The sequence below is a fragment of the Heterocephalus glaber genome, unplaced genomic scaffold, assembly GCF_053883595.1.
Source record: "Heterocephalus glaber isolate CG9 unplaced genomic scaffold, H.glaber_assembly_v1.0 deba00000281, whole genome shotgun sequence".
Taxonomy (NCBI): domain Eukaryota; kingdom Metazoa; phylum Chordata; class Mammalia; order Rodentia; family Bathyergidae; genus Heterocephalus; species Heterocephalus glaber.
Window position 1 is genome coordinate 22,499,897 of NW_028258139.1, and position 25,060 is coordinate 22,524,956.

Consider the following 25,060-nt stretch of genomic DNA (forward strand, 5'->3'; position numbering starts at 1 on the left):
CAGGAAGTTGGCCTCCCCTCCAGCCCCAGTATAGCCTGTTGAAGGTCCCTGTTCTCGTTACAGGGAGACAGCTGGAGAAGCTCAAGGATTTGTCTCAGCTGCCAAAGTGTGGCTGAGAATGCAGGCCACTTGCCTCCTGTGCTGGGGCTCTTGGCTCCACATAAAAAGGAGGGGTGTCACTTAGCTTCTGAGGTCCCACTTACCAGTCCCCATGTGGCACTGCCTGGGCTCCCAGCTTCCGAATGCACCACACTGTGGCATGTAGGGGCCTGACCGCAGAGCGGGGGCTGCTCCAGGCAGCTCACCTTGGTGTCTCTGGTAGAAGTCCAAGGCTGGAGACCAGGGAAGAGAAGAGCAGAATGTGGTACCTGCCCTACACCTCTGTCCCTGAGAACAACTGAACACATCACTGCTCCAACATAAGGCAGCCTTCCTATTTATCTGACAAATATTTCCCCCTGAAATATTACCGAGGCCCCTTGGGTAGTGCATGAACTTGGAGCAGTTTGTCCTATATGAATAAACACAGGCTGCAAAACAGAAGGCTTTTGGTAGCTATCTACAGTAACATCAGCAATGGTCTTCATGGCTCCAGAGGGGAGAGGTTGTAGACGTAAGAATTCCACCAACCCACAGTCAGAGCCAGTCTGGGGACAGTGGGCCCTGCCTCTGAAGCAGTCTGGTGCAGTGGACAGGGCTCTAGGATCTGATATGCCTCTGCCTAGACCCTCACTGTCCCACAGTATTAGCTGTGTGATCATGAGCAAAGGGACAACCTCTCTGCACCCGTGTTTACTCATCTCTAGAATGGGTCTAGTACAGAATAGGGTAAGTGCGATACTTTTATCCAGGCACAGCTGTGTGCATTCCTCCTTCAACCCTCTTACAGCTCTCCCAACCTTCACTAGGCCCTAGACCAGGATCATAGGCTGCACACAGCCCTGCACAGCTAGTAAAGGAGCCCCACAAAATGTAATTTTTATTATTGTGTGATTTTAGTGATAGTTTTCACGACTTGATTGTGCAGAGCTTGAATGTAGACGGTGTAGGTGACAAAGGATCACTGTGTGAGGGAGACTGCGATGCAGTGCTACCTCCACCTCTCATACCCGCCACACAGTCAGTTGAATTGAAGCTCGCGTGCAGCTGAAGCATCATTAAGCTACTTTTCTTCAATTGCGTCAAACCCTGACCATGCACACAATTTAGAATCACTTGTTTCTTGTCAAAAGCAGAAGTCCCCAAATCTCTGAAGAACGGCAAGAAAAGGTGCCTGGGCACAGAAGGGAAGGAGTAGATGGAAAGGAAGAAAAGAGAAGGAAGGGGGAGACAGGCTGGCTCACCACCATTACTGAGCCCTACTCTGCTTCAAGGCCACACAGGCCCCAGGATGTACAGATGAGCAAGACGTGGTGATGTGTCCTCCATGAGAGGTGTCCGGTGGGGATGAGGCAGGAGACAGAGAGGGAGTTGGGAGATCCCCCTCATGGAGTTAGAGGACTCAGACGGTAGAAACCCCACCCTAACCCAGCAGCAGACACCAGCCATGGGGATGCACTCTGACTCGGTGCAGATATTGCGGGGAGAGGACAGCTGTCCTGTTTGTCACCAAAGCCCAGAAAACTCCGGACAGGGAATCAGCTGGGACGGGAAAGGAATGGAGCGCTCAGGGGATGCTCAGAGACAGAGCAGTTATGTAACCCTACCCAGCAGATGTGGGGTCAATATGAGAACTAGAAATGTTCAGGGCAGGCTGAGGGCAGAGGAGGAAGGGCACAGTCTCCCGGGTCAGATAGTCTCGGGATGAGCCCGGCTGGCCTTGAGATCAGCTGGACAGGGCACGGGCTCCAAGGCAATGAAGCCAAGGCTCAGACCTCCAGGGTTCCCATGTAGGTTTCACAAGTTATTTGATGGGTAAACAACTGACTTAACCTGAGACTCAGTTTCCCCATTTGTAAAGAGTCATAGATGATGGTTACAGCTTTGTCCTCCTGAAAAGGTTAATGCAAAGATCCGGTCATCTGCTCAGAATGGTAAGTGCTTAGTGGAAGGCAAATTTAAATATGGTAAAGTTGTCACTAGGGTTAGAGGAGGCACGAAAGGCTCCCTCCCTTCATTCCTCTGTTGTCACATGCAGGGAATGATGTTGCCTTTGGAGATACTCTCAGGATTTGATGTGTTCATGTGTGCAATAGTTTCTCGATAATGAATGTTTCCCTCTCTCCCTCTCTCTCTCTCTCTCTCTCCCTCTTCACGGTGTTCTTGCATCTTTGGAAATGAAGAGAAGCTTTGGAACAAGCCACGGGGATTGGATGAACTACTGGGGTCCCTTACATATTAATAATACTACGTGGTTTCATGAGGCCACAGGTGTCCTCTGTAATACAAAATATGAACCCTTCCCCACAGTGGCTCAGCTGAAAGGTCTGGATCATCTTAAAGACACATGCAGTATTCTAGCTTCAAGTTGGGCCACAAAGCCACATTGCCTTTTCTTCCCCAGCCTGGGGAAACCAAACCCTGGAGATGACGGAGGCGAGACCCGTGCGAGCTCTTGCTTCCCTAAAGAGATAAAGAAACCTCAGCGCACAGCACTCACTGGACCGAGCTGCCAACTGCATGGTGTAATCACTCCCATGCAGAAACTTCTCAAAGAAAGCCTCTCGTGATGGGAAGAGTGGAGGAAGGCCAAGTTCTTCACTGGTCAGCCGGATTCCTTTGGCCACTAGGAAACTCTCCCCCAGAGGGAACCGAGAAGTGTTGGAAGCTGAAACAATCTCTTCTGTTTCCTTAATGAACTGCAGGACACGAAGCTTCACTTCTTCACAGGAACCAGGACCTATAGGATAAAAATAGGCTTCATTCATAATGTAATGCTGCCCCTGGCCCAACTGGAGAACACACACACACATGCACACACACACACACACACACACACACACACACACACACACACACCTCAGCTTCTCCCTTTGCACTGGCTCTTTCCACAACTGGGAATGTTCTTCCTACTTTGCCTCTATAATCTCCCTCACTCAACATTTGGGAGGACCTACTACATGAGTATTAGTAATAGGTAAAGTTTTCTCCGTGCCAGGCACTGTCCTAAGCACATTTACAGAATCTAATTTAACCTACACAACAGCCTAAGATACTCCTTTTCTTTTTTTGGTACCAGGGACCAAACTCTGCACCTTGCGCTTGTGAGGCAGGCGGTGGAACCACTGAGCTAAATCCCAGACCCTAAGAAGATACTCTTAGACCCACATTGAAGAAGAGAAACTGAGGCCTGGAGAAGTCATATAACCTTCCAGCTTGTAAATAATTGATTCAAAATTCCAGTCTAGATAGTTTCATTCTAGAAATGGTGATCTTGATCAGCTATTTATAATGGAAGTATGTGCAGATGATGGATGGATGGATGGATGGATGGATGGATGGAGAGATGGGTCGATGGGTGGGCAGGTGGGTAGGTGAGTGGATGGATGGATAGCCAGGCACTGAAAGTAATAGTGAGTTACTTTTGTTAAGAAGACTTGGGTCTCAGAGACTCCTGGGCGCAACTCTTTGGTCACTCTCTAGCTGTGTAGTCACAGCTGATGTGCTTAAATCCTCAGCTTCAGTGTCCTGGATATGTGTAACGGGGATGACTGGGCTTCCGTTCCAATTGTTCATGAATTTGGTAATGATCCTACGAGGGATTGCCACTGAAGAGTGTGGCACAGCTTCTGACTAGAGTCATCACCCTGCATGCACGTGTGCAGGAAGTGTGTGTTACACCAGTTGTACTAATCCAGCTATCATTTATTAAAACCAGGGTTCTCTCCTCTTGCCTGGTCCTACTCAAGCTTTTGAGTGCCTCTGATTTGGCTGATAATATTTTAGATAAAGCAGGTTCTGGTTCAGTAAGTGAAGCTTGAGATCTTGAATCTCTAGCAAGTTCCCCAGATGCTGCTGGTGCTGCTGGACCACGCTTTGAGCATCAAGGCTCTGAACCAAACCTTTTTGATAACATTCCTTCATCAACAAATGACTGTAAACATGCACTGCCCCCAAATATGGGTATTTCTTTATCTGTGAGGCATATCCACATACCAATATAAAATACCAAGTGAAGTGTTCTCACTGTTTCAGCTGTTAGCATGTAATAATTTCAAAAACAAAAATAGAAATGTGAAAGGAAGACATAAAATACTGAAAATCGATAGTTCTAATACTTTCTTCTCAATGGATTATTTTCTATGCCCTGTTGTCGACTACCCATGGTTCCCTGCTACTCGGTGAAAAGTACCCTATACTCTAACCTGGATTTCATGATCAGTCCAACATGAGACCAGGATGAACAAACCTAGTCACTAAAGTATCAGCAACGCAGGTGCCTACAATCGTGCACCAAGAGAACTAAGTCCAGCCTGATAGTATCTAAAATTAGAGAAACATCCCTGAGTAGGAGACCTGATCTTTGGTGTGGAGAATGTTTCTACAGCCCTCACACAAATAAATAAGACTTCTTCTACAACAGTCACGCCAACATTAATGCTTGGATTTTGAAGGTCTTATTCTAGGTCTTCATCTCTCAATGGCTAATCCTTGTAGTGCTGTCTCCTGGCTTTCGAAAGGCTGGGGTAGTACTACTCTCATCACGTGGTTCTCTCACCCAACATTCTAAGAATCCAGTTTCTGCTGAAGCCTGAACATTGGCTAACGTCAAATAGTATGATACATTTTAACATTATTACAAAAGCTTCTGACAATATACAATATTGCAGTTGATGGATTGAGAGATTTCACCAAAAATGAACAGCTACAATATTACCTATATTTTTAACAACCGCAGGTGAGAGAGATTCTGATTTAATAATAGTGTACTGAATCTATCTGGTTCTTCTTCAAACTGCTGCCATAGTTATTTGAAAATACAGCATTTTAATATAAGACACAGAGTCACCTTTATTTGATGTATACTTTATGCACCACAGCTTTCCTACAAGGTGAACACACAGACCTTCATTTGTGCCTCTCCAATTAGTCTTAATTAAATCTCTCCAAGTCAATTAGAGACACTTTAGGTGACCCTTTCCAGAGGCCCTGAGCACCTGGTAGTAGCATGCGGAAGTAGCAGGACCACCATGGGACTGGCTGATTACTTAAATGGCGCATGTAACTCTCATGACACGACTAACACATCTACCATGGGAGCCCCAGGGCTAGATCATGATCACTTTCATAGCTTTCATTGGCTCTGAGATAATGCTCAGCACCCAGAAGACATGGGTGAAAATCTAAGGTGTCAGTTTGAATGACCAATAGAAATGGATGATATCACCCCTTGTTATGCCTGACCATACAGACGTGGGGAAGTCACCAGACTCTGAGTCCTGACCCTAGCAACCACACACTGAAAAATTTACTTGGCCCTCCAGCCCCTCTGACACTGACGCTCCCCCACCAGACAGCCTTTTCCAAGAACACAGATTCGGTTCTTCACGTAAGTGAACTCACATGTGGGGACCTGGTTTGGTTTGGCCCGAGTGCCTTCCAGCTCCTGGCCAGCCTCATCCACACACCAGCAGCTCCGGAGGTCCAAGTGTGCCAGTGGCCTGCTGAAGTCTGAGTAGGGGCCCGGGTACCTGCTGAGCTGGCCATTTAGGATCTGCCAAAAGAAGTAAGGGTCCAGGAAGACGTTCTCTGCAGGCTGCGTCAGGTTCCCTTCCAGCACTGCCGGTGGAACATCTTGGAGGGAAGGGAATTGTTCCAGGACTGGGAAGATGCCTTGTTGGCCAGCCTCATAGAGGCTTTGAACAAAGAGGCGGAAGTTTCTGGAAGCTGCTCCTCTATAGCTCATGATGGTCATTAGCAGCCTGGCAGCGCTCAGCTCCTGGGCATCAGGGTTCTGAGCCCTCCATCGATCGTACCACTCTAAGACTGGCTCTGGGGGCCCATCACACTGCACACGCTGCCACTGCCCATTGGCAGTGCACTGTGGGACATAGATGCTGGAGAGCGCAGGTGGCATGCTCCAGTTAGAGAGCAGGGCCCGTAGTGTGGCTAGGAAGGCTTGCTCGGCCTGTAACTGACAGAAGCTGGGACCTGAGAAGGAATAATAAACAGATATTTTAGTTGACAATTTTTAATAAGCCAGAAAGACAGAGATAGAATCATTTAAGTGTCTAAATTCTATCTATAACCTTATATAGCTGAAGAAATCTTGACAGCCCTAAATTTATAGATGACATAGGCAAAGGGCGCCATAACCATCAGCACTGTTGAGACAGCTACTGACCAGCACTATGGAAATATATATTGCAGTTCTTAAGGCTGAAGCAATCTTCCTGCTTGCTTCTTACAATGTTTAACATCATCCAAGCCTTCCCGGATGAGTCCTCATTTAAGCAGCTAATTTGGTCATTAACTGAATTTTGCGCTTTAGCCAGGAGTGAATTCAGTTTTCTACGGTGGGTTGGGCTGGGGACTAAAGAGTGACCCACTGAGCCTGCAGATCAAATGCCCAACAGACTTACATTGCTTGGGTTCTCCAAGAGTACTCTGAGTGCCAGGAATAGCCCGACCCTCGGTGTCAACACAGTAGCACTCTGAGTTGAAGCACTGGACAGGCAGGAAATGCCCCTCACTGGTACAAGAAGGGACAGACACGCTGGCCCCTGCAGGCTGGCTGCGCACGAGGCTTTGCCTGCGAGCCCTTTGCTGCTCGCACTCTGTGGGGCACCTCGGCTGTCCACCTCTGACTCTCGAGTCAGGGATTTCTTTGCCCCAGGAGTCTACACACCAGCACTCTCCAGCAAAGCACTGGACATTCTCATAACTTCCTTCCATAGTGCATGAGGGGACAAAAAGCCTTCCGGGTGTCTGCTCACAGGCCTGGGAGCTGAGCGCCATTTCCATCACATCACCCAAATCCCTTGCCACATCTTCGGGCACAGAAATAGCATGCTGCAAGAAGAGAAGGAATTCTGGAAGCTCCAGAAGAGAGGCAATGAACTTTAAGGCGTTTTGGTTCTCTTGCAAATTGATTTTAAATCCAAAGCTGCCCACAATTGGCTTATTCGCAGCACTGAGGGGTTCTGTGGCAGAATTTGAATCCAGTCCCACAGAAAGTACTTTGTCTAGCTCTACTGATCCCCTTCCATTTTGGAAGCCTGGGAGACCAAGTTGCTGGAAAAACTGACTGAAGTTAAATGTGCCTCTTGTGCCAAGGGCTCCAGACAAGTTAAACTGGCCAAGGTTCACCAAAAATGTCCCTCCAAACAGGTTTTGCTGGAGTCGCTTTGGGTTGGTGGTAAACTGAAGGGCGAGACGGGCCAGCTCTCGGGAGGGAAAAATAGCTCTGATAGCTTCTCCAAGCAGACTCTCTACTGCAGAAAACGGTGGCTCCTTTTCTTCCACCATTAGGTGAAGAAGCCCCGAGTCAACAAAGAGCTGCTTGATCTTGGGTGAGCAGGATGTGGCCGGCCTCTCTCCTCCCTGAGAAGCCCGTCTTTCCTCAGGGGCAGAGAACAGGTCGCGCTGGCTGAAGTAGCCAGAGGTCCCGAAGTACAGCCTGGACAAGGCCCGCTGCCTTTCTGAGGAACAAGACTGGTCTCCAGCTGCATGGGCAAAAATGAAAGGGGAAATATGGTTTAACCTCACCAGCAAGCTCAAGATGGCCCCTTGGATCCTTCTAGTACTCAGATCCCAAAATGTCCATCAAGGACACCTACATTTTGGACCACTTTCTTCTCGGTAGCCTTTTACTATGTTTCCTTTACCTCTGAGCCATGTCTAAGGGCCATTTGGAGAAAATGACTATTCCAATCCACACGACCCCTCCCCCAGCTTTCACTAGGGCATGATGCTCTTCTATAGCAAGCCTCATAGTCACTGGCCCACTTTCTGGAAGGCTGACCCCATTTGCCAACTGAAATGGGTTGAACAATGTTCTTCCACAAATCCATGTCTACCTAGGCCCTCAGAATGAGACCATATTTAGAAACAGATTCTTAGCAGATAGAATCAGTTAAGATGATGTCATCCTTGATTAGGGTGAGCTGTAGACACAGTGACTAGTGTCCTTATAAAAGGTCATGTGAAGATATGGAGGTGCATGAGGAAGAAATCCAGGTGAAGATTGAGACACAGATCAAAGGGATGCAGCCACAAGCCAAGGAATGCCAGAATTTTCCAGCAACCATGTTTAGAGGCATCATAGCCCAGTCAACACCTTGATTTCAGACATCTTGCCTCTAGGACTATGAAGGAACAGATTTCTGTTAAGCCCCCCAGTTTGTGGTGATGTCTTATGGCAGCCCTAGGAAGCTAGAACATGAACAAATTTACTGAAATGTTGCTTTCCAGTGTTCTCTTGTTGGAATTCTTGATGGACTTTAATGCTTCACCACATGGTAATCTCTTAGGTAGTCTTCTCTAGGCTAACTAGTTTATAATCTCTTTGAGAACAAAACTCAGACCTTAAATATTATTAGTGTTTCTTATAATAAATATTTTCCTATATTATAACAATATTTAAAATACAGCATAGGAGAAGCTGGGCATGGTGGCACATGCCTATGAGTCTAGCACTTAGAAGACAGAGGCAGGAGGATCACTGCAAGTTTGAGGCCAGCCTGTGCTAAATAGTGAGTTTGCAGCCAGCCTAAAAACAGAAAGAAAAAAAAAAGAAATAAAATACATAGCACAGGAAATACAATATTTCCTATAATATAATACAATAATATCCACCCTGCAAAACACAAGCACATGCCTCTGGGTTCCTTGGTCTTCCCTTGAAATGTCTAGCTCGGGGTGACTGACTCAGCCACCTCCATGCAGGCTCAGGCCATTCTACCTAATATCCAGGTTGGCTGGAATCCCACTAAGCAAATGCATACAAGATTCACATGCCAGTGGCTGTCACAGTCACACAGGTAAAAGTAAGTACATTCCACTTTTCCATAAAATCATAAGACTTAGGGTACATTTTAAACCATGTATCCCACCCTCAACTTTTTAAAATAATTATTTCTTCTTGATTCACACAGGTGCCAAAAAAAAGTTAGCCGGATTTCCCTCTGTAACCAGGCAACAGAGAAAGAATTGGAACACGTGGTGAGAGGGAAAGGCTGGCAGCATGAGAACCCGTAACACATCCCTCAGCATGGCCCTGGCTTCCTTAGTGGATCTTAAAGGGAGGAATGGAAGAAAGAGTCACTGCTTTGCTTCTTCATCTGTCAATGAAAACCTGAACCTACCCCCTCCATACATTTGTTATGGAGTGCTACCAGGGCAAAAAAAATCCAGATGTTGTTTCCATGGGCCATTTATTTCTACAGCAATAAGACTGACATACCAAAGAAAAAAAGTAAAAATATATAATCCATCCATGCATTTGAGAGAGATATTATTTTTAATTTTGAAAGCCAGAGTTCATTTCCATCTGAGAGTTGGAAGGCAATCTTCCCTAAGCTTCGATAGAGTGAAATGTGATTGCGAATACATTCAGGGAAGGCCACCTGGATTTCCTTTTTTGACATCCTCCCAGCAGATAGAATACTACTACCAGACACCAGGCAGCAAGTCTAAAGGGTTAAGTTGGAGGAATGGGTGAGTTAGCAAGAAGGTACTGGGCGAATTCTAATAGATGCCTGTTCTGAAGCTATGCAAAGACCTGTGCTCCTCTTGTGCCATCTCAGACCACCCTAAAGCCACCTCGTTCCCTGTGGTGGAAGTCTGCGAGCACTCCTGGATCTCTCCCTCTCCCTCATTGCTAAGATTCTTCACATTCTCACTGGTACGACGAAATGGGGTCTCACTGGGATGCCTAGCAATAGTTGTTCTCAAGTTCATAGCCTTCCCTCCTTCTACATTAATATTGGTCACCGCACTGGGTTGAACAGTGTTCCTCCAAAATTCCTGGCCTTCCCAGGACCACAGAATGTGACTCTACTTGGCCCAGGGCTGCACAAACGTAACTGGGGAAGAAGAAGCCGTTCTGGGCTGGGGGCCCTTCGTCTAACGTGACTGATGCTTGCTTCTGAAGAGGGGAAGAGGCAGGCACAGGGGGAAGACAGCTGTGTACAATGGAGGCCACGCTTGGAATTATGTTACCACACCCAAAGCCTACACCAAGGATTGCTGGCATCCCCTACGAGCTACGAAGAGCCAAGATAGGCTTTTCTCATGGAGACTGCAGACAGAGCACAGCCCTCTCACTCCTTGAATTTGGACTCCAGATGTATGAGACAATGACTTTTGGTTGTTTTAAGCCACCCAATTTGTGATGACTTCTTAAAACAGCCCTCGGAAACTAAAGAAGCCCCCATCATTGCTCTTCAGGATGTCACAGTGACCTTCCAGTTGGCTCCACTGCCTCAGATCCACGCTCCCTTCAGTCTCTCCTCTAAGCTCTCTGGGTTATCTGTCTCACACGCAAAGCCCCAGCTGGCATCTGCAGCTTGAAAGCTCTCCACATCTTTGCCTGACTTCCACCTCCTTCCTGGAAGCATTTGCACTTAGACACTCTGACGGAGTTCAACTTTTCCCCAAAGCCTTCCTAGGTGCCTTCTCCCTCCTCTCAAGGCTCTGAGGTGGAACAGGCAACTTCCCCTTTTCATTCTTAGGCTGCCTGGTCATGCTTCTTCCAGCCCATGTACGAACCCAATTCTCTTTGCTTTTATTTCACCTCAGAGCCCCTCCATATCCCCTGAGCTCTCTGAGGAAGCAGCTATGGCTGACATGAGATGAGAAGCATGTTGAGAATTACTAACAACAAACTGATTTTCAGTTGTGGTGCAGTGAATGGCTGTTGAATTACTGGGCTCCAGAGAGGCTGGTCTGGAGAAACAACAAAGTATATGATGGAGATAAGAAGAGGATGCCCTGCAAGGAGAAACGCACCACAAGCAGGTGGCTCCCCCTCCTGCTGCTGAGTTCCAGGGGTTTCCCTTCCCTGGGCGTCCACACACCAGCATGGCCCTTGTGTCTGGCACTGCGTGGCCTGGTAGTCCCCATTTCGGTGGCAGCTTGGAATGTAGGGGTGACCAAAGGTGGTTGCTGCAAACTGCTCCACTTCACACTTGGTGGGGCCTGAAAGAGATCCACAGAGGAGGAGGGGCACTGTGAAAGCCAGTCAACCACACCTCGTGTGTTCACTGCATGCACTGCTGCCTGCTGTCAGCGTTAGAAACCCCTGCACTTACTTTGGTAGAACAGCCATGCAGACCGCAGTGAGCTTAAACCCTAAGCCGCTTCCCCCAGCAGAAACACACACATCCATTGGCAGCTGGTCACTTACATCGGAACCTTCCAGAGATGACTAACTGCACTGCTAGAAACCGTCTCTGCAGTATCCGGTACAGAGTAGATTCAGTGAAAGTAGAAGCCAGGTCCAGGCCGGCAAAAATGGTGTCGTAAATTTCATCCAGTAACAGCTCCAGACCTGAGCAAAGGCAGCCAGTGTTTCAGGGATGGGCTCATTTGGGAAGAAACCCCTGACTCTACTGTGCTGACGAATATCAAGAGGGACAGAACTTTCACCAGCACAATTAGGCATCGGGTCTGAACAGCACTTTAATAATTTCAAAAGTCACAGCTGCTGTGTCTAGTTGTACTGAGTGTTCACTGCACAAAGAGGCACTTCCTAGAAAATGAGAGATTGAAATCCACTCCCCTGTGTTCCACTCACAAAGCTCAGAGCTGCATCTGTCCAAAGCCGGTGCCCCTCTCAACATGCATGAAGGCACAGGATAGGCCAGCAGCAGCTGCATTCGGGCCCCGCAGAGGGAAGCTCGCTGGGGCCACACCCTCTTTCATGTTCACAGCAGCCCACCAAGGGAGCTGTGGTCACTGCCATTTCTGATCCCCTGGCAAGGAGGTTTAAGCCCTGGAGCCTGGAGATCGCACTCCCTCCATTCCAGTTCCTAGAGATGGGGTGCTCACCTGTCTCAGCCAGTTCCCGCCCTTGGCTGTCAGCACAGTAGCAGTACCCAGACAACTCAGGAAACCTGCCCTGGAAGGAACTGAAGGTCACAAATGCATCTGGAAACCTGAGAGACAATGAGATTTCTGGTCACCATCACATAAAAGCAAGTCATCACCAGTTCTTCTTGTCAAAATAAATGTCACCAGGTCGTCAGCTATGGGACAGGAGTGTTCACTTTTGGCTCACATGCCATATGCCCCATGAGTCCTGCAGTAAGTGCATTTCTTCCCTAAACTGTTCCACCAAGCCAGAGCAAGCCTGAACCTTGTAAAATATAGTTATCATCTACCAATTAGCTGTTTCCCTCACTTATGGAGTCTGGCCAGTTTATGTCCATGTATGCGTCTTTCAGGGCCAAGCAAAAAACATGCAGTGAACACCACATTAACTGGATATTTTGTGAAAATATAACTTTAGAGGAAAAAAGTGGGGTTTGCTTTATAAACGTTACACACAGTACATGATCTCATTTTGCGAGATCAAATGATTCCAGAGCTCTTTACCACTTTGTAAGAGCTTGAAAAGCAGTCAGATTTCTCCATCGGAGGTCTGCAAAAAGAAAAATTTCCAGCTCCATAGTTGCAAAAACACAAAATCAGTATGACATCATTAACAAGGGCACCGAGGCTTTGTGTAAGTTGAGGAAAGGTCACCCTTAGTCATGCCTAATCTGACCGTTGGTACAAGGAGGTCATGGGCTACATAAGTCCCGTTCTGGAAGTAGTAGGAAGCTGAGGTTGGGAGAGCCATATGGGGTTCTCCCCAGATGCAAGGATTTAGCCATCATAGAGGAATTTTCATATTTATACAACACTGAGGGATTTTTTAAGCCCTTTATAATTAGCACTTGAGACCCAAGTATGTCTGGAAATCTATCTCCAAATAATACATTAACAGATCAGTATCCTTCTGCACAAACAGTGATCTTCTGTAATCTCTTCTAGCAGAATATAGAAAGCACCTTCACGTCCAATCATTATAATTAAAATTAAGAAGTGAATTATGGTAAATCTCCTAAATGAAATAAATTACTAGTTAAGGATGATACTTGCAAAATACAGCCACAAAGGAGCATGTATAGCTTTGTGTAGAAAGGCTAATGCCTAAAATACTCTGTATGCCTGCGGCCATGACTGTAAATGCATCAGTACTGGGAGGAAATACGTAGGGTAGCAGCCACCCAGATTCTGAACACAGGGTGCAACAAGTATTAGTTAATTTGAATGGGAATAAGTATGTAAGACAAAAGTTATAAAAATTATAGGATTATGGATTTCTTCCATATTGTTGGTCTACTATTATATATATGTGGGTTATATTAAAAGAGTGTTATAGAAAATGTATTACATAATAGAAACAAAACATTCATTTTGCCTAGTTGCCTCTGATAGGGAGTATATAATAAAAAGTCCAATCATTGGGAACTGGGATAACTCAGTTTTAAAATTGCTAAAAATAGTATAATTATTGCTTCTGTTTAATGAGTAGTATTTTACAAGAGTCAACCCACAAAATGTCTAATATACATTGACTCATTTAATCCACCTATGGCCCTACAAGGAAGGTGGCATTAATTCTCATCTCATTTTAGAGTTGAAGAAGCTGAGGTATGTGGAACGTCTCCTTGACGTCATGCTGGGAACGGGAGCTCACGATCTGCCCTTTCCCACCACACAATACCTCACTCTGCCATAGCTGTTATCCAGTGTGTGCAGCTATGCCTGGTCCCTGATTTGTATCTTGTGAGGCATGTTCCTGTGTTCTGACACTCTTTTCCCTATGCCCAGCGCCTTGCTTCTCCTGGCATTCAGCAGACACTGAAGACAGACTTGCTGGAGATTCGCACTGTTCACCACCACCTAGCTGCCTAAGTGGATTGTGACATCTATTCTGGCACAAAGCACAGCAAGTTTGAATCTCTCCTTCCATGCACATTCCCCAGCTGCAACCCAAAGGCCCACCTCGGCCTCTAGGCTCAGGGAAGTCACAACCTCCTGCTACTTTTCCTCCGCTATTTTATGATCAAAGTCCCTCTCTCAGGGTTTCTGGTTCCTGGTCTTATAAATTACCCAATGCCTGAACCTACCAGTGCTCTGGGTATGGACAGTACTCTTGAGCTCCCCTCTTTATGCATGCTGGAAGTCACCCTGGCTTCAGCTGGAGCCAAGGTCCTTCCACTTGCCAGGAAGATTGCCCTAAGGCCAGTCCCTGCTACTTAGACTCTCTAGGGTTGCCCCTTCATTGCCTCTGTGGAAGATCTTCTATGCTGCCATATTCAGCCCCTTCTTTCCAATTTTGTATGTGGTGAGAACAACTAAGTATCCAGAGCCAAGAATATCAGAATTTCTTCCCTGGGCTAGCCACATGTGATTGATATTAACTACTACTCAAAAATAGAAATAGTGATATGTATTCAACAATAAGACATTATGCCAAGTGCTCTCCATCATTTATCTTATTTAATTCTCACAACAATCCTTTTAAAATGAGAAATCTGAGATTCAGAGTGGTCATGTGGTAAGTCAAGCTCACCCAGCCAAGACCAGAGAACAGGAGTCTCCTGTCTTTATCCAGTGCTCTTTCAACACAGAATGCGGCCAGATAGTGAGGGAGTGGCCACTTAAACAGGGTACAGTTCTCCACCAGCCTGCCCTGCAACCAGCAGTGAACTCAAGCTCTGAATCATCCCACGTCCCTGGGTGTCAACAATTGGATTTAATACAACCTGATTTTTGTAGGTAAGTTCTGAAATGATATCACTACCTATGAGTTTGGACTCCTCTCGCAACATAATAATTTGCATTGTTAAGATTATTTAGTTATTGCTTCTGCTATTCCTTGGCCATTTATTGTCATTGTTACCAGGGCAGGAGGGTTTGTGTCATGACTCCAATCGTCTTACTATGTCGCCTACCCACACAACTCAAGGAGAGCTGGACTTGTGAAATTGAACCGAGAGACCTGACGCGAGCAGGACAGCGAGGCTCTATCCTGTCTGCGGGGCAGAGTGTGGGTGGACAAAGACTCTGTCCATAGCCTCACATGGAACACAGCACTGTCATCTTTATGAACATCTGAGGACCAAGGTTCTCCTGTCCTCAGTAGAAGGAAAAAATTGTACTCTCCTGAGAGACTGAATCATTTTCATCTAGCAGAAGCTGAATAATTTAACACGGTTTCACTTTAACACCTTCTCATCGTTTCTCTGGGTTTTGGATCATGGCGATAAATACTGTGAAAAGTTTCTCACACTGGTAATAACATTAGAAAATGATTGGTGTGGGCCAATCTTTGCCTTGACTTACATCTGCCCTTACTTTGCCTTCCTCATGATTTCCCAAAGTTCCTACTTTTATCACGTTCTGTGCATACTGGAAAAATGAAGGAACTTCAAATCAACAGAATATTTGAAAATAAAAATACTAGGTATTTTGTCTAGTGGAAAAGGTTGTTTGCTTTTGTTTAAAAAAAAAAGAAAAGCATTCGTGTTGATATTATAGGGAAAGGGATTTAAAAAGAAAGAGACATGCTATACTATATACCTGCAACCACTCCCCCAAGACGATTGTAAACTACATGAACTACAAACAGGTACAAGTACAGTGGTTTCACCGCCTGCTGCATAAGCGCAAGGACCCGAGTTCGATCCCCGGTACCAAAAAAAAACAAACAACAACAAAAAACCCCCCAAAAAACCAGGTAAAAATAAAACTTTAAATTTTTTTAAAAAGAAAATCAGGTTTTCAAAATGGTCATAAAAGAGTCCTAAAGAAAGAAAGTCCCAGGGATGGAGAAACTAATGTATTTCTAAGTATATGTTCAGATTGTGGCTAAGCTAGACTTACAGAAATTACAAATAAAGCGTAGTGGAATCTGAAATGCTAGTCCCCACCAGGGGTGGGTGCTGTCACTTGCAAAGTGGGATTCATATCCCTGGGCTCCACTAGTGACTCATACTCAGACAGATTGTCTAACTCCTCCAACCAGCAGCCCCTCCAGAAACCCAACCCTTAGTTCATGAATGAGCAGTGCATTTGACTCTCTCTTGCACTACAGCAGGCAATTCCTCAAGGGAGAAGACGTAGTCTAGCATCGTGCCTGAGGCATAACCACCACTACAGAAATCTTGGGTGGATGGGATCCAGTGATGCATCAACAAGGGTTTTCCATATGGTCTCTTCTATATTTCAACTAGGGTGATCCTTCATCATATGTCAAGATGCACTGACCCATTTCACTGGACAATCAGAGCAGCGCACATTACTGAGGGATTGGAGTAGAAGGCTCATTGCTAAGAAGCGTGAGTAGCTATGTCACTAAAGGCAAGGGTTGATAAAGAAGCCAATTTACTGAATTTTAACTCAGATCACTAAAGCCTTGATAATGGCATCAGCCTTGCTTGAAGGCTCTGAAGATCTTCACCTGTGATATGGTTGGCAGGATGTATCTCCATAGTTAATGTTTGGACTAGGGCAATAGGAAAGGTGAGGGCTGAAGATTAATCTCCATCACGTGTGTTTTAAAAGCCACCAGCCAAACAGATGGAGTAGGAGCGATCTTAAAGAGGCAAAGAGATATACTTCAAATGGCAAACCCTATGGCAAGTTCAAGTGTAACTCATTGCCCAGCACATTAAGAACTCAGAATGGGCTAGCAAGTGAGCCACCCATAGGTGTCAAGTTTCCTGGGACCCCATGGAACTAAGTTAACTGCTTTGTGTTATTTCCCAATTTATTTTACCAAGGAAATACCCTCAGAGGCGATATTCTGAAGTAAATTTTGCCTAAAACTTAAAACTATGTTCAGGCACAAGTAAATTTTGTGCCTTTTCCTTTTCGAATTCATCCTCAGCTCTGCACCTGGAAACCACATTGAGGAGTCTTCTTCAATTCTTCCCCTCCCTCACCTCCACATCTGTTCCTTCACCACGTTCTTCAGTTTCCACCTGGTAGACATTTCTCAAGTCCCACCCACCTCTCCCTACTATCTGCTCTGGTCTGAGGCGACGTTATCTCCCCCACCCCAAGCAAGGGCAGGAGCCCCCAAACTCAGCCACTTCTCTTCACCCACTCTGCTCTTCCCCACCCCATCCACTATTTCCGAAATCTAAGCTCAGCGGTGGTTTTGTTCTCCCCTGCCCCTACTCCAGCCTCAAAATATTTGATGATATGTTGAGGACCGGCACCAAAACAGTTACCCTTTGCTTATCTGAAATTTGGCTGCAACTGGCAGTGCTGTATTTTTTCTGGCAACCCCGGGTGCTAAACCTAAACTTGCCCTGTGGCTTCCATGGCTCCTGTCGCTTTGCCCAGAGGAGTCACAGGGACTGGGACTGGGACTGGCCAGGTCAACATAACTATTCAAAAATCTCCTGACTACTGCCAGGCTTGCAGTCAACCACCCAACCCTTCCCATGACCTTCCTAAACTAGAATTTATTTTTAAATATGCTTACTTACAGAAAAGGATCCCATTTCTGAAGCGAATTTCTCATGTGTGTTGAACAATGGATGCTTCCTTCATTCCTAGCTTTTGTGCTGAACTAGACTGCCCTCTTGTGGAGGTAGCTATGAGCTTTGCTTCAACCTCATCGCAGCTCCTGCCAAGTTCTCACTGCATCTGCCTATTCATTAAGCACTGATTGTGGACTTACTGTGCACAGACCTCTGTGCTACACACTGTGGGTAATATAGAAAAGGCATAATAGTGCAGGACAATAAAAGGAGCCAGACATCTTGAGAACCCATTAACTGCTTCCTAGGCTGAGTTCCTTAACTGCTGAGTTTCAGATTCCTCATGTGTACTAGAGACTGTAACTATGAGTGTCTTTGGGGTATTAAAGTAAGTAGAAGTCTATAACAATCCCTGGATACAGTAAACATTTGGCCGAACTTGATCTGAGAATACATTGGTTTGGATTGATTGATATTCAATAAATGAGGCTGCTTGAGAATTTTACATGCTCACAGGTGGACCATTGTCTAGTTGCCTGGGGTAAACATTTCACCTAAATTTGCCGATGCATGAGAATTCCCTAAAATAAATAATAACTCATAATGCTTAACGTTCTAACAGTTTCGTAAATGAAGTCTCATCGGCTCTCCAGTGACCTAAAGAGCGGTCATTGCCCCCACCCACTTCACACCTAGGCTCTGAGAGGAAGGCGACCAGGTCCCTGTGCTAGGCAGGGACAGAGGCAGGATGCAGGTCACAGAGGCCAGGGCCATAGTGCCAGCCCAACAGCAATGCAAGTGGGTGGAGTTGGTAGGACCATGGCCACAGAGCTCCAGGGGCCTGGGCCACAGAGTGTGAGCCTTCATCTAAAATGACAGCTTATGCCTGACTGCCCAATGCCATGGGGAAATGTGGCTTCCCACCCTTATTCTTTAGAACCAGGAATTCATAAGTTTGAGTTTTAAGTAGAACATATGAAATTGCTAATGCTCATCTAATGTTTTTTACCTGCAAAAATGGAAACTGCATAGTATATAACCTAATAAAAGTTCCCAGTTTTTAAGATATTCTGCGTTTTACACAAAGCCACCTGGAGACAGTTCCTGCACATAGGCTGCTGCTCTGTGACTCCCCCTGGCACAGCCCTTGATAACCTCCTCTGTCACACAGGGCGAGAGATGGGTTGCTTTGGAGCCAGAGGCTCAGCTTCTCCTGCAAGATGCTCATCAGCACTCACAGACCTGCCTTCCTGCTTCTTTGGGCTCAGAATGGTTCGATTTTACCTGAGATCTGTGTGAGCCCTTTACAATAGCCAGGTAGCCATCTTGAGTAGCCAGAAGCTACCTGGCTCTTTGGGTCAAGATTTACAATGCATCTCTCTTTCTCTATTTGTTATCTGAGTCCATAAAGTTATTTATCAATGCATATATATAATTTATGGAAGCTCATAACATGATTATTCTTGTGCTGTTTTCCTTCTCTGCTGACACCCACCCTCCATAGCAGCCCTAACCCACAAAGTAGCTGTTGGTGACCACATATGTTCTTTGTGTCCCTCTTCTTTGCCCCAACAGCCTAGGATAGTCACAGAACCAATATAACCCATATAAAGACCTTTCTTTCTTAAAAATTCAATCATATACCACAAGACCTTATATCTTGTATCATGATGTTATAACATACTCTGGAATCCTCTACAATTCAGCTCTTCAAGCTCTAATGCATTCCTTTGAAAGGCTGCACACAAATATAGTGTCTACACATTTATTCAGTCCTCCACCATGTTTTTTTTTTCAGACGGTCTCACTATGTAGTCAGGCTGGGCTTGAACTCACTGTGTAGCCTAGGCTGGCCTCCGCCTCTCAAGTGCTGGGATACCAGCAAGCCCCAAGCCCCACCACTTCTGATAGGCACCTTTCCTCCAGTGTTCTGCTACAATGAAAAGCAATGCAGTAGGCACCCTAATACATGTCTTCAAATTCCAGTGTTTTCATTTGCATGGCTGGGCCACAGAGTACATACATTTTTTATTTTAATAGCTGTTACAGTTTGGAGCTAAAACACCCTTCAGAGGCTCATGTGTGCAGAGGTAGGGCTTTCAGAAAGCGATTGGGTTATGAAAGTTATAATTACCCTCTTGATGAAATTATTTTTATGGCATTATTGAAAGTGATGGAAATAGGAGGTGGGGCTTATTTTAAGGAAGTAGACCATGGGGTGTGACCTGGGGACTATATCTTGTCCCTGACCCCTTCTCTGACTCTTTCCCTTTTATTCTGCTTCCTGCCTGCCATGAGATAAGCAGCTGTTCTCCACCACACCCTTCTGCTGTGATCTTCTACTTTCCACAGGCCTAGAAGCAAGAGAGCCAAGTGGCTATGGACTGAGACCTCTGAAACTGTGAACCAGAGTAAATGTTTCCTCCTTTAGGCTGGTTTTTCTCAGGTATTTGGTCAGATCAACAAAAAGTTAGCTAACATAGGAAAGAGCGACTGTGCCTTGCTTTGTCGGAAATGTGGAGACACTGCACCTGGCCAGGAGCAGCACCTAGTAATTCCTCCCTGTGATGCACCAGCCTCAGGCTGTGCCCCTTACCTGTTGTAGCTGTGGATCAGATCGAAGATCATCATGTCTGTGGTGTTGATAAACTTGCACTGGACGGGCATAAAGTCCCCCTCTGGAGAACACTGGGGGGGGGACTTGTCTCCCACCCCATGGAGCAGACGACGGTTTCTAATCTCACAGCTCCTCGGACCTAAACATTTTCACGAAACAATGTTAAGTTCTTGCAGATGGGGAGATGTGTGTGTTTCTGTGTCAAGATGCGTTTACTTAGGCTGCACTGATGCATGTAGACACAACAGTGATAGAGCTACCACAGGAGAAACTCAGCTCGCTGAAATCCTGCTTGTACTTCTCACGGTGACCCAGCGAGAGGAGCGTCTAGCCCGAGAGATGATCAGCTAATACAACCTGCCTTCACAGCACTTCAGCCACTCTGAGGCCAAGCCCTCCACCCGTGGGGCCAGCACACCCAGGGCACCTGGTCTACCCAGAGGAAAGCTGTGCTGGTGCCCCACGAGACTTACACCGTGCTGGTCTCCCCAGCTGGCGGGTACCGTACACCTCCATCCCCTCCGGGTCCACACACCAGCACTGTGCCTGCCACAGGTCACACTGCACAGATGCGTAGTCCCCTGAGGCCCGACACTGAGGGAGGAAGGACCTGGCTGTGCTGTTAAGGTGGCCACTCAACAGGATCCGCTGTCTGTGCAGCTGGCAGAAGGACAGGCCTGAGGGTGCAAAGCATAGCATCAGTGGAGTGCCACAAAACCCAGCATTCAAGAGGCTCTCACACCCTGGGGAGTGAGAGCAGATATTACTATGTCATGGCATCAAGCACACCCCCCGTCACCCTGGCTCTGCAGCTGGGACACTCAGGCCAGCCATAACAGAGCTTGTCTGAATATGGATTCTGCACACGCTTGCCGTGTGACCTTGAAAAGCTGCTTCACTACTCCATGCTTCCTTCTCCTCGTCTATACAGCTGGAAGCCACCTGCCCTGCTCAGGTGCGTGAGGGAGAGTGGCCCAGGTATCGCCCCACTGAATACCTCCTATGTGCCGGCTTATCTGTGTGTTTGCAGCCTCACATCACTGGGAGGCAGATTCCATATTCACGCTGCAGAGGGCACTCTCAGCTCAGCAAGGCATGTGACGCTGTCCCCTGGGGCACGTGGCTGCCCCAGAGCCAGCCGCGCCAGCCACATAAAAGCAGAGCACCAGCCGACCTGCCATTCATTAAAGAGCAGGTTTCTTTTTAGGCTCACTTTCATCATTTTAAGTAATCAACTTACATTGACCTTTGTTTTAGAGATATGCCATGCCTTAAATGGAGACTATGCTTCTTTGACTACTCACTGTATAATTATTGTAACTGTAAAGCTTTCACTCAAGCCCCAAATCCCATAGCTACCCCACACCATGGGTGAGAAAACACTCCCGGTTTTCAGGGCCACTTTCTGGCTCCTGGGCACTCTGATGCCTCCTTGCCAATACTGCCTCAGCGCCTAACCCTTGACAATCTTGGTAGCTATTTGCTGAAAAACTGACTCAAACATTTCCTTTGATTCCCACAGTGATGTTCGGGGTGTTAGCTTTGCATGGTGTGCAAGGATTCCTTATTCGGAGAGGAGGACGCAGCAGCCCCGAGGGAAGCACTGTGTGACCCCGGCCGGCCCGTGCTCCGTGCTCCTTCCAGGGTGTGACGTACCCAGCAAGGCCCCTCCTGTCCCGCCCGGCCTGGCCGCTTCACACTCACAGGCTGTCGGCCTCCCTGGCTGTCTGCTGCCTGGAACTTCCCTGCCATCAGCATCCACACACCAGCAGGAGCGGCCATCATTTAGGCACTGGATGGTCCTGAGGAGGAGGGACACAGCAGGGGACACCGGTGTGGGTTCCCTAAGCTACACACAGCCTCCAGGACATGAGGCCAGAGGGCAGCAGATGGCACAGGGGAGCACCGGGCAGGATGGAGCCCGGCTGTGGATGGCTCCCGGGGAAGTGATGGTTAAACCAAGACCTTCAGGGAGCCAAGGGGTGGGGAGGTAATGGCAACAGGCATGCAGGTAAAAAGAAGAGTGTGCAAAGCTTCCTGGAGCCAGGGAGGCCTGAGCCTGCAAGGGCCTGGAACAGGAACGTGGGAATAAAAGCCTAAACAAAGCCAGCAGAAGGGAGAAGTCCGCCTAGCACCCTCTTAGCAGAGGCTGCACTAGGAGCATTGCTTTGCACTGTCAGGAAAATACAAAGCATGGCTAGACACATAAACAATTCACAGGATGGGGGGGATCACAGTTGTTTCTGAAAGCGCAGCCACACACAGAGCTCCCTGAATGCAGCATGGCTGCACAAGCAAAGGACATTTCAATTGGACCCACTCTACAAGGACTTGCCTCGACTCTGCAAGGAAGAGTTGTTTACCTTCTCCTCCTACTCTACCTGGAGACCATCTCAGGAACCAAGCTTGTTCGAGGTAGCCATGAGACCCCTCAAAGAGAGGAGAGGACCGAGCAGCCCAGGGACAGCCCCAGGAGCTGGACGGGCTAGTCGGCAGCCGTGGACCCAAAGGGACAGTAAGCATCTGCCTCCCTCCACCCAACATTTCATGAGGAAATAGCTTGAGGGAACTGGGGAGGTGTCAAGGAGTCCCCCTTTTGTGCTTTACCGAAGAGCACAGACACTTTTTATTAAAGCGGCCCCGGGTTAGAGTGCTGTCGGGAAGACAAAGGCTGTCACGCTCCGTGGGGACGCAAGGTTTGAGCTCTCCCGGTCATGTTGACCCGTGTCCATCTAGTCTGGAAAACCAAGGAGGAGCCCTCTAAATGACAGCAGCCACTTCCCAAAGCAGGCCGAGTAGCTGGAGGGCACAGCACTCCAGGCAGGCGCTGGGGTGTTGGCAGGGAGACCTCGCTGAAGTCAGCCTTACTGGAAGCTGCCGTCTTCAGAGCACTGGGGAATATAATTCATCCGCGTCAGGAAGGCCTTTTCCCTCTGCAACTCACAGGGACGAAGCGGCTGGGCATCCACCTGGTACTCTGCGCAGAGAAGAGTTCCTGAGAGCCGGCACAGGCGGGCCCAGACAGGCTCCCCCGAAGGAGGCTGACTTCCTCAGCCGAGTCATTAAGTACCGCAGTCTGCCAGGGCGGCAGCCCTGCACTCGGGTCCAGTGGGATATTTGCTCATCTCAATCCTCTACACTCTCCTGGAAGGTGATGGGCAATATGTCCATTTACCCATGGAGCTGCAAGGCTCAGGGGGCAAAATCACTCACCCACCGTCACCAGCTGAGGAAGGAAGAGTTCCGGAACAAACGCAAGACTATGCGCTCACCCGAGCCACCGGGGGTGAGGTCAGAAAACGAGCAGAAGGACCTTCTTGAACTTAGCAAGCTACTTCCTGCAGATGCAGCCCCTTTCTCGGACACAGTGGGAATACCAAGCAATTACTGACATCACACGCCTAGTATTCCCTGGGAACCATGTAACACAAGGGCTTTTGCTCAGAAATCACCAACTGAGGCAAATGGTGTTTATCGCTTCTTAACAAAGAAGCTGCAGCTTGGCAGTTTATCCAAAGTGAGAAGGTTAGAGTGTGAGCCAAAACATAGGTCTATTTCATTCTACGGGGAAATGTTTTTCTACTGCCTGCTGGCTACTTCTCAACTACTCACAGGGACGACACAGACTGTGGAGTAGCTAAGGGGATAAAAAATCCTAATCTCAAGCAAAACAATTAACATAGGGTTGAGGGGAGCTAGAATTCAATTAGGAAGACATGGTTTCCTCTCTCCACTCTGTGAATAACTAGCTCTGTGACCTCAGGCAATTCAGATCATCTCTCTGAACCTCTGTCACCTGAAAAAAAGAAGTGCCGAGCTGGGGATTTAGCTCAACGGCTCCACACCTACAGGCGCAAGGTCCTGAGTTCAATCCCTGGTACTGAAAAAAAAGAAGAGCAAATATCTCACCTCTGAACCTTTGTGAGGATAAATTAGATCACACATCTAATTAACCAGCCAGAGCCTGGTTGATCCTAGAACTCTATGCCCGTAGGTTCCCTTCCTCCCCTGCTCCATGGCTTAGCCTCAGAACTCACCGAAGATGTTGGCTGACACCAAACAGGCTGAGCCCAGCAGGGCAAAGGCCCACAGGACTAAGGCCATTGTCCTGGCCCCTTCTGGGATGGAGGAGGACTCTCTCCCCAGGTCCTCTGGCAAGGGAGCCTTTATAGGGCTGAGGCTGGCCCTGCTCTCCCACTTAGGGGCCCTCAACTGGGCAGTGGGTCATCCTGTTTTCTGTGCTGCTCACAAGGGGCTCCCTCCACCTGCATCTGCTCCCTCCAACGGCACTTGAGTAGCCAGCGGGGTGGGACAACTTTGTCTACACTGTGAGGAACAGAACTATGTGGAGCAGCTTCAAAATTCTTCTTTACAGGCCACGGCCAAAGATCAGTGGCTTTGGGAGTAACAAGATCGTGCCACTGTGGGGGAAAAGCTGTCCCTTCCTTCCTCCCTCACACTCCTTCTATCTGTCCTTTGCCACCAGGAGGGAGCAAGAAGGGGAGCTTCTCCTGCTCTTAAAGCCTGGGGCTCAGTGCAGCCCCTCTGGGCTTGCTGGAATCCACCCTCCGCGCCTATGCCCATGGAACCTGGGAAATGCAGCTCGGCCCAGAGCCACGGCCTCCCTGTCCACACAGCTGAGTGGAAAGGTGGATACCCTTGTGTCCCTGCTTATCAGGGCAACTGGAAGGGAATAAATGAAACTGAAAAGCTTGTTTTGTAAATTATTTGTGTGTATTGTCATATTTGGCTTTTGCTACATCCTTAAACTTCATTGTTCAATTTTTGTATTGTTAGGGGTGTCTGTATGTTTTCTTTGGGATGCCTTGAAAGCTAACTTTGAAAAATAAAACTTGGGCTTGATAATTAGAGCAGCTTGTATACGTACGCAACTTACTTTTCTACCAAAGAATTGTCAGCAGCTGGCTGCTTTTCTTTCATGTACCCTGTTGGTTTTCTTTCCTGAAAGATTTTTTAAAGCTTGAGTTAATATTGAATTTAATTAAACTTTGTGATA

At 47.4% G+C, this 25,060-nt stretch overlaps 1 protein-coding gene across 2 annotated transcripts in view; it reads right to left on the reverse strand.

The window, feature by feature from the left end:
• Positions 1 to 24,191, reverse strand: part of Tg (thyroglobulin) — a 219,261-nt gene extending 195,070 nt beyond the window's left edge. The window contains exons 1-12 of one of the 2 annotated variants that reach the window (XM_087187454.1): positions 24,081 to 24,191; positions 22,912 to 23,020; positions 21,748 to 21,845; positions 20,517 to 20,720; positions 20,023 to 20,182; positions 11,932 to 12,038; positions 11,288 to 11,431; positions 10,891 to 11,079; positions 6,522 to 7,604; positions 5,503 to 6,090; positions 2,600 to 2,839; positions 204 to 332 (exon numbers count right to left, since the gene is read on the reverse strand). In XM_087187454.1, coding sequence (XP_087043580.1) covers positions 204 to 332; positions 2,600 to 2,839; positions 5,503 to 6,090; positions 6,522 to 7,604; positions 10,891 to 11,079; positions 11,288 to 11,431; positions 11,932 to 12,038; positions 20,023 to 20,182; positions 20,517 to 20,720; positions 21,748 to 21,845; positions 22,912 to 23,020; positions 24,081 to 24,147 — 3,118 coding nt within the window. In that variant the 5' untranslated portion in view covers positions 24,148 to 24,191. The remainder of the gene's footprint in view (positions 1 to 203; positions 333 to 2,599; positions 2,840 to 5,502; positions 6,091 to 6,521; positions 7,605 to 10,890; positions 11,080 to 11,287; positions 11,432 to 11,931; positions 12,039 to 20,022; positions 20,183 to 20,516; positions 20,721 to 21,747; positions 21,846 to 22,911; positions 23,021 to 24,080) is intronic. The other variant, XM_087187453.1, reaches the window with a different exon arrangement.
• Positions 24,192 to 25,060: the final 869 nt, after the last annotated feature.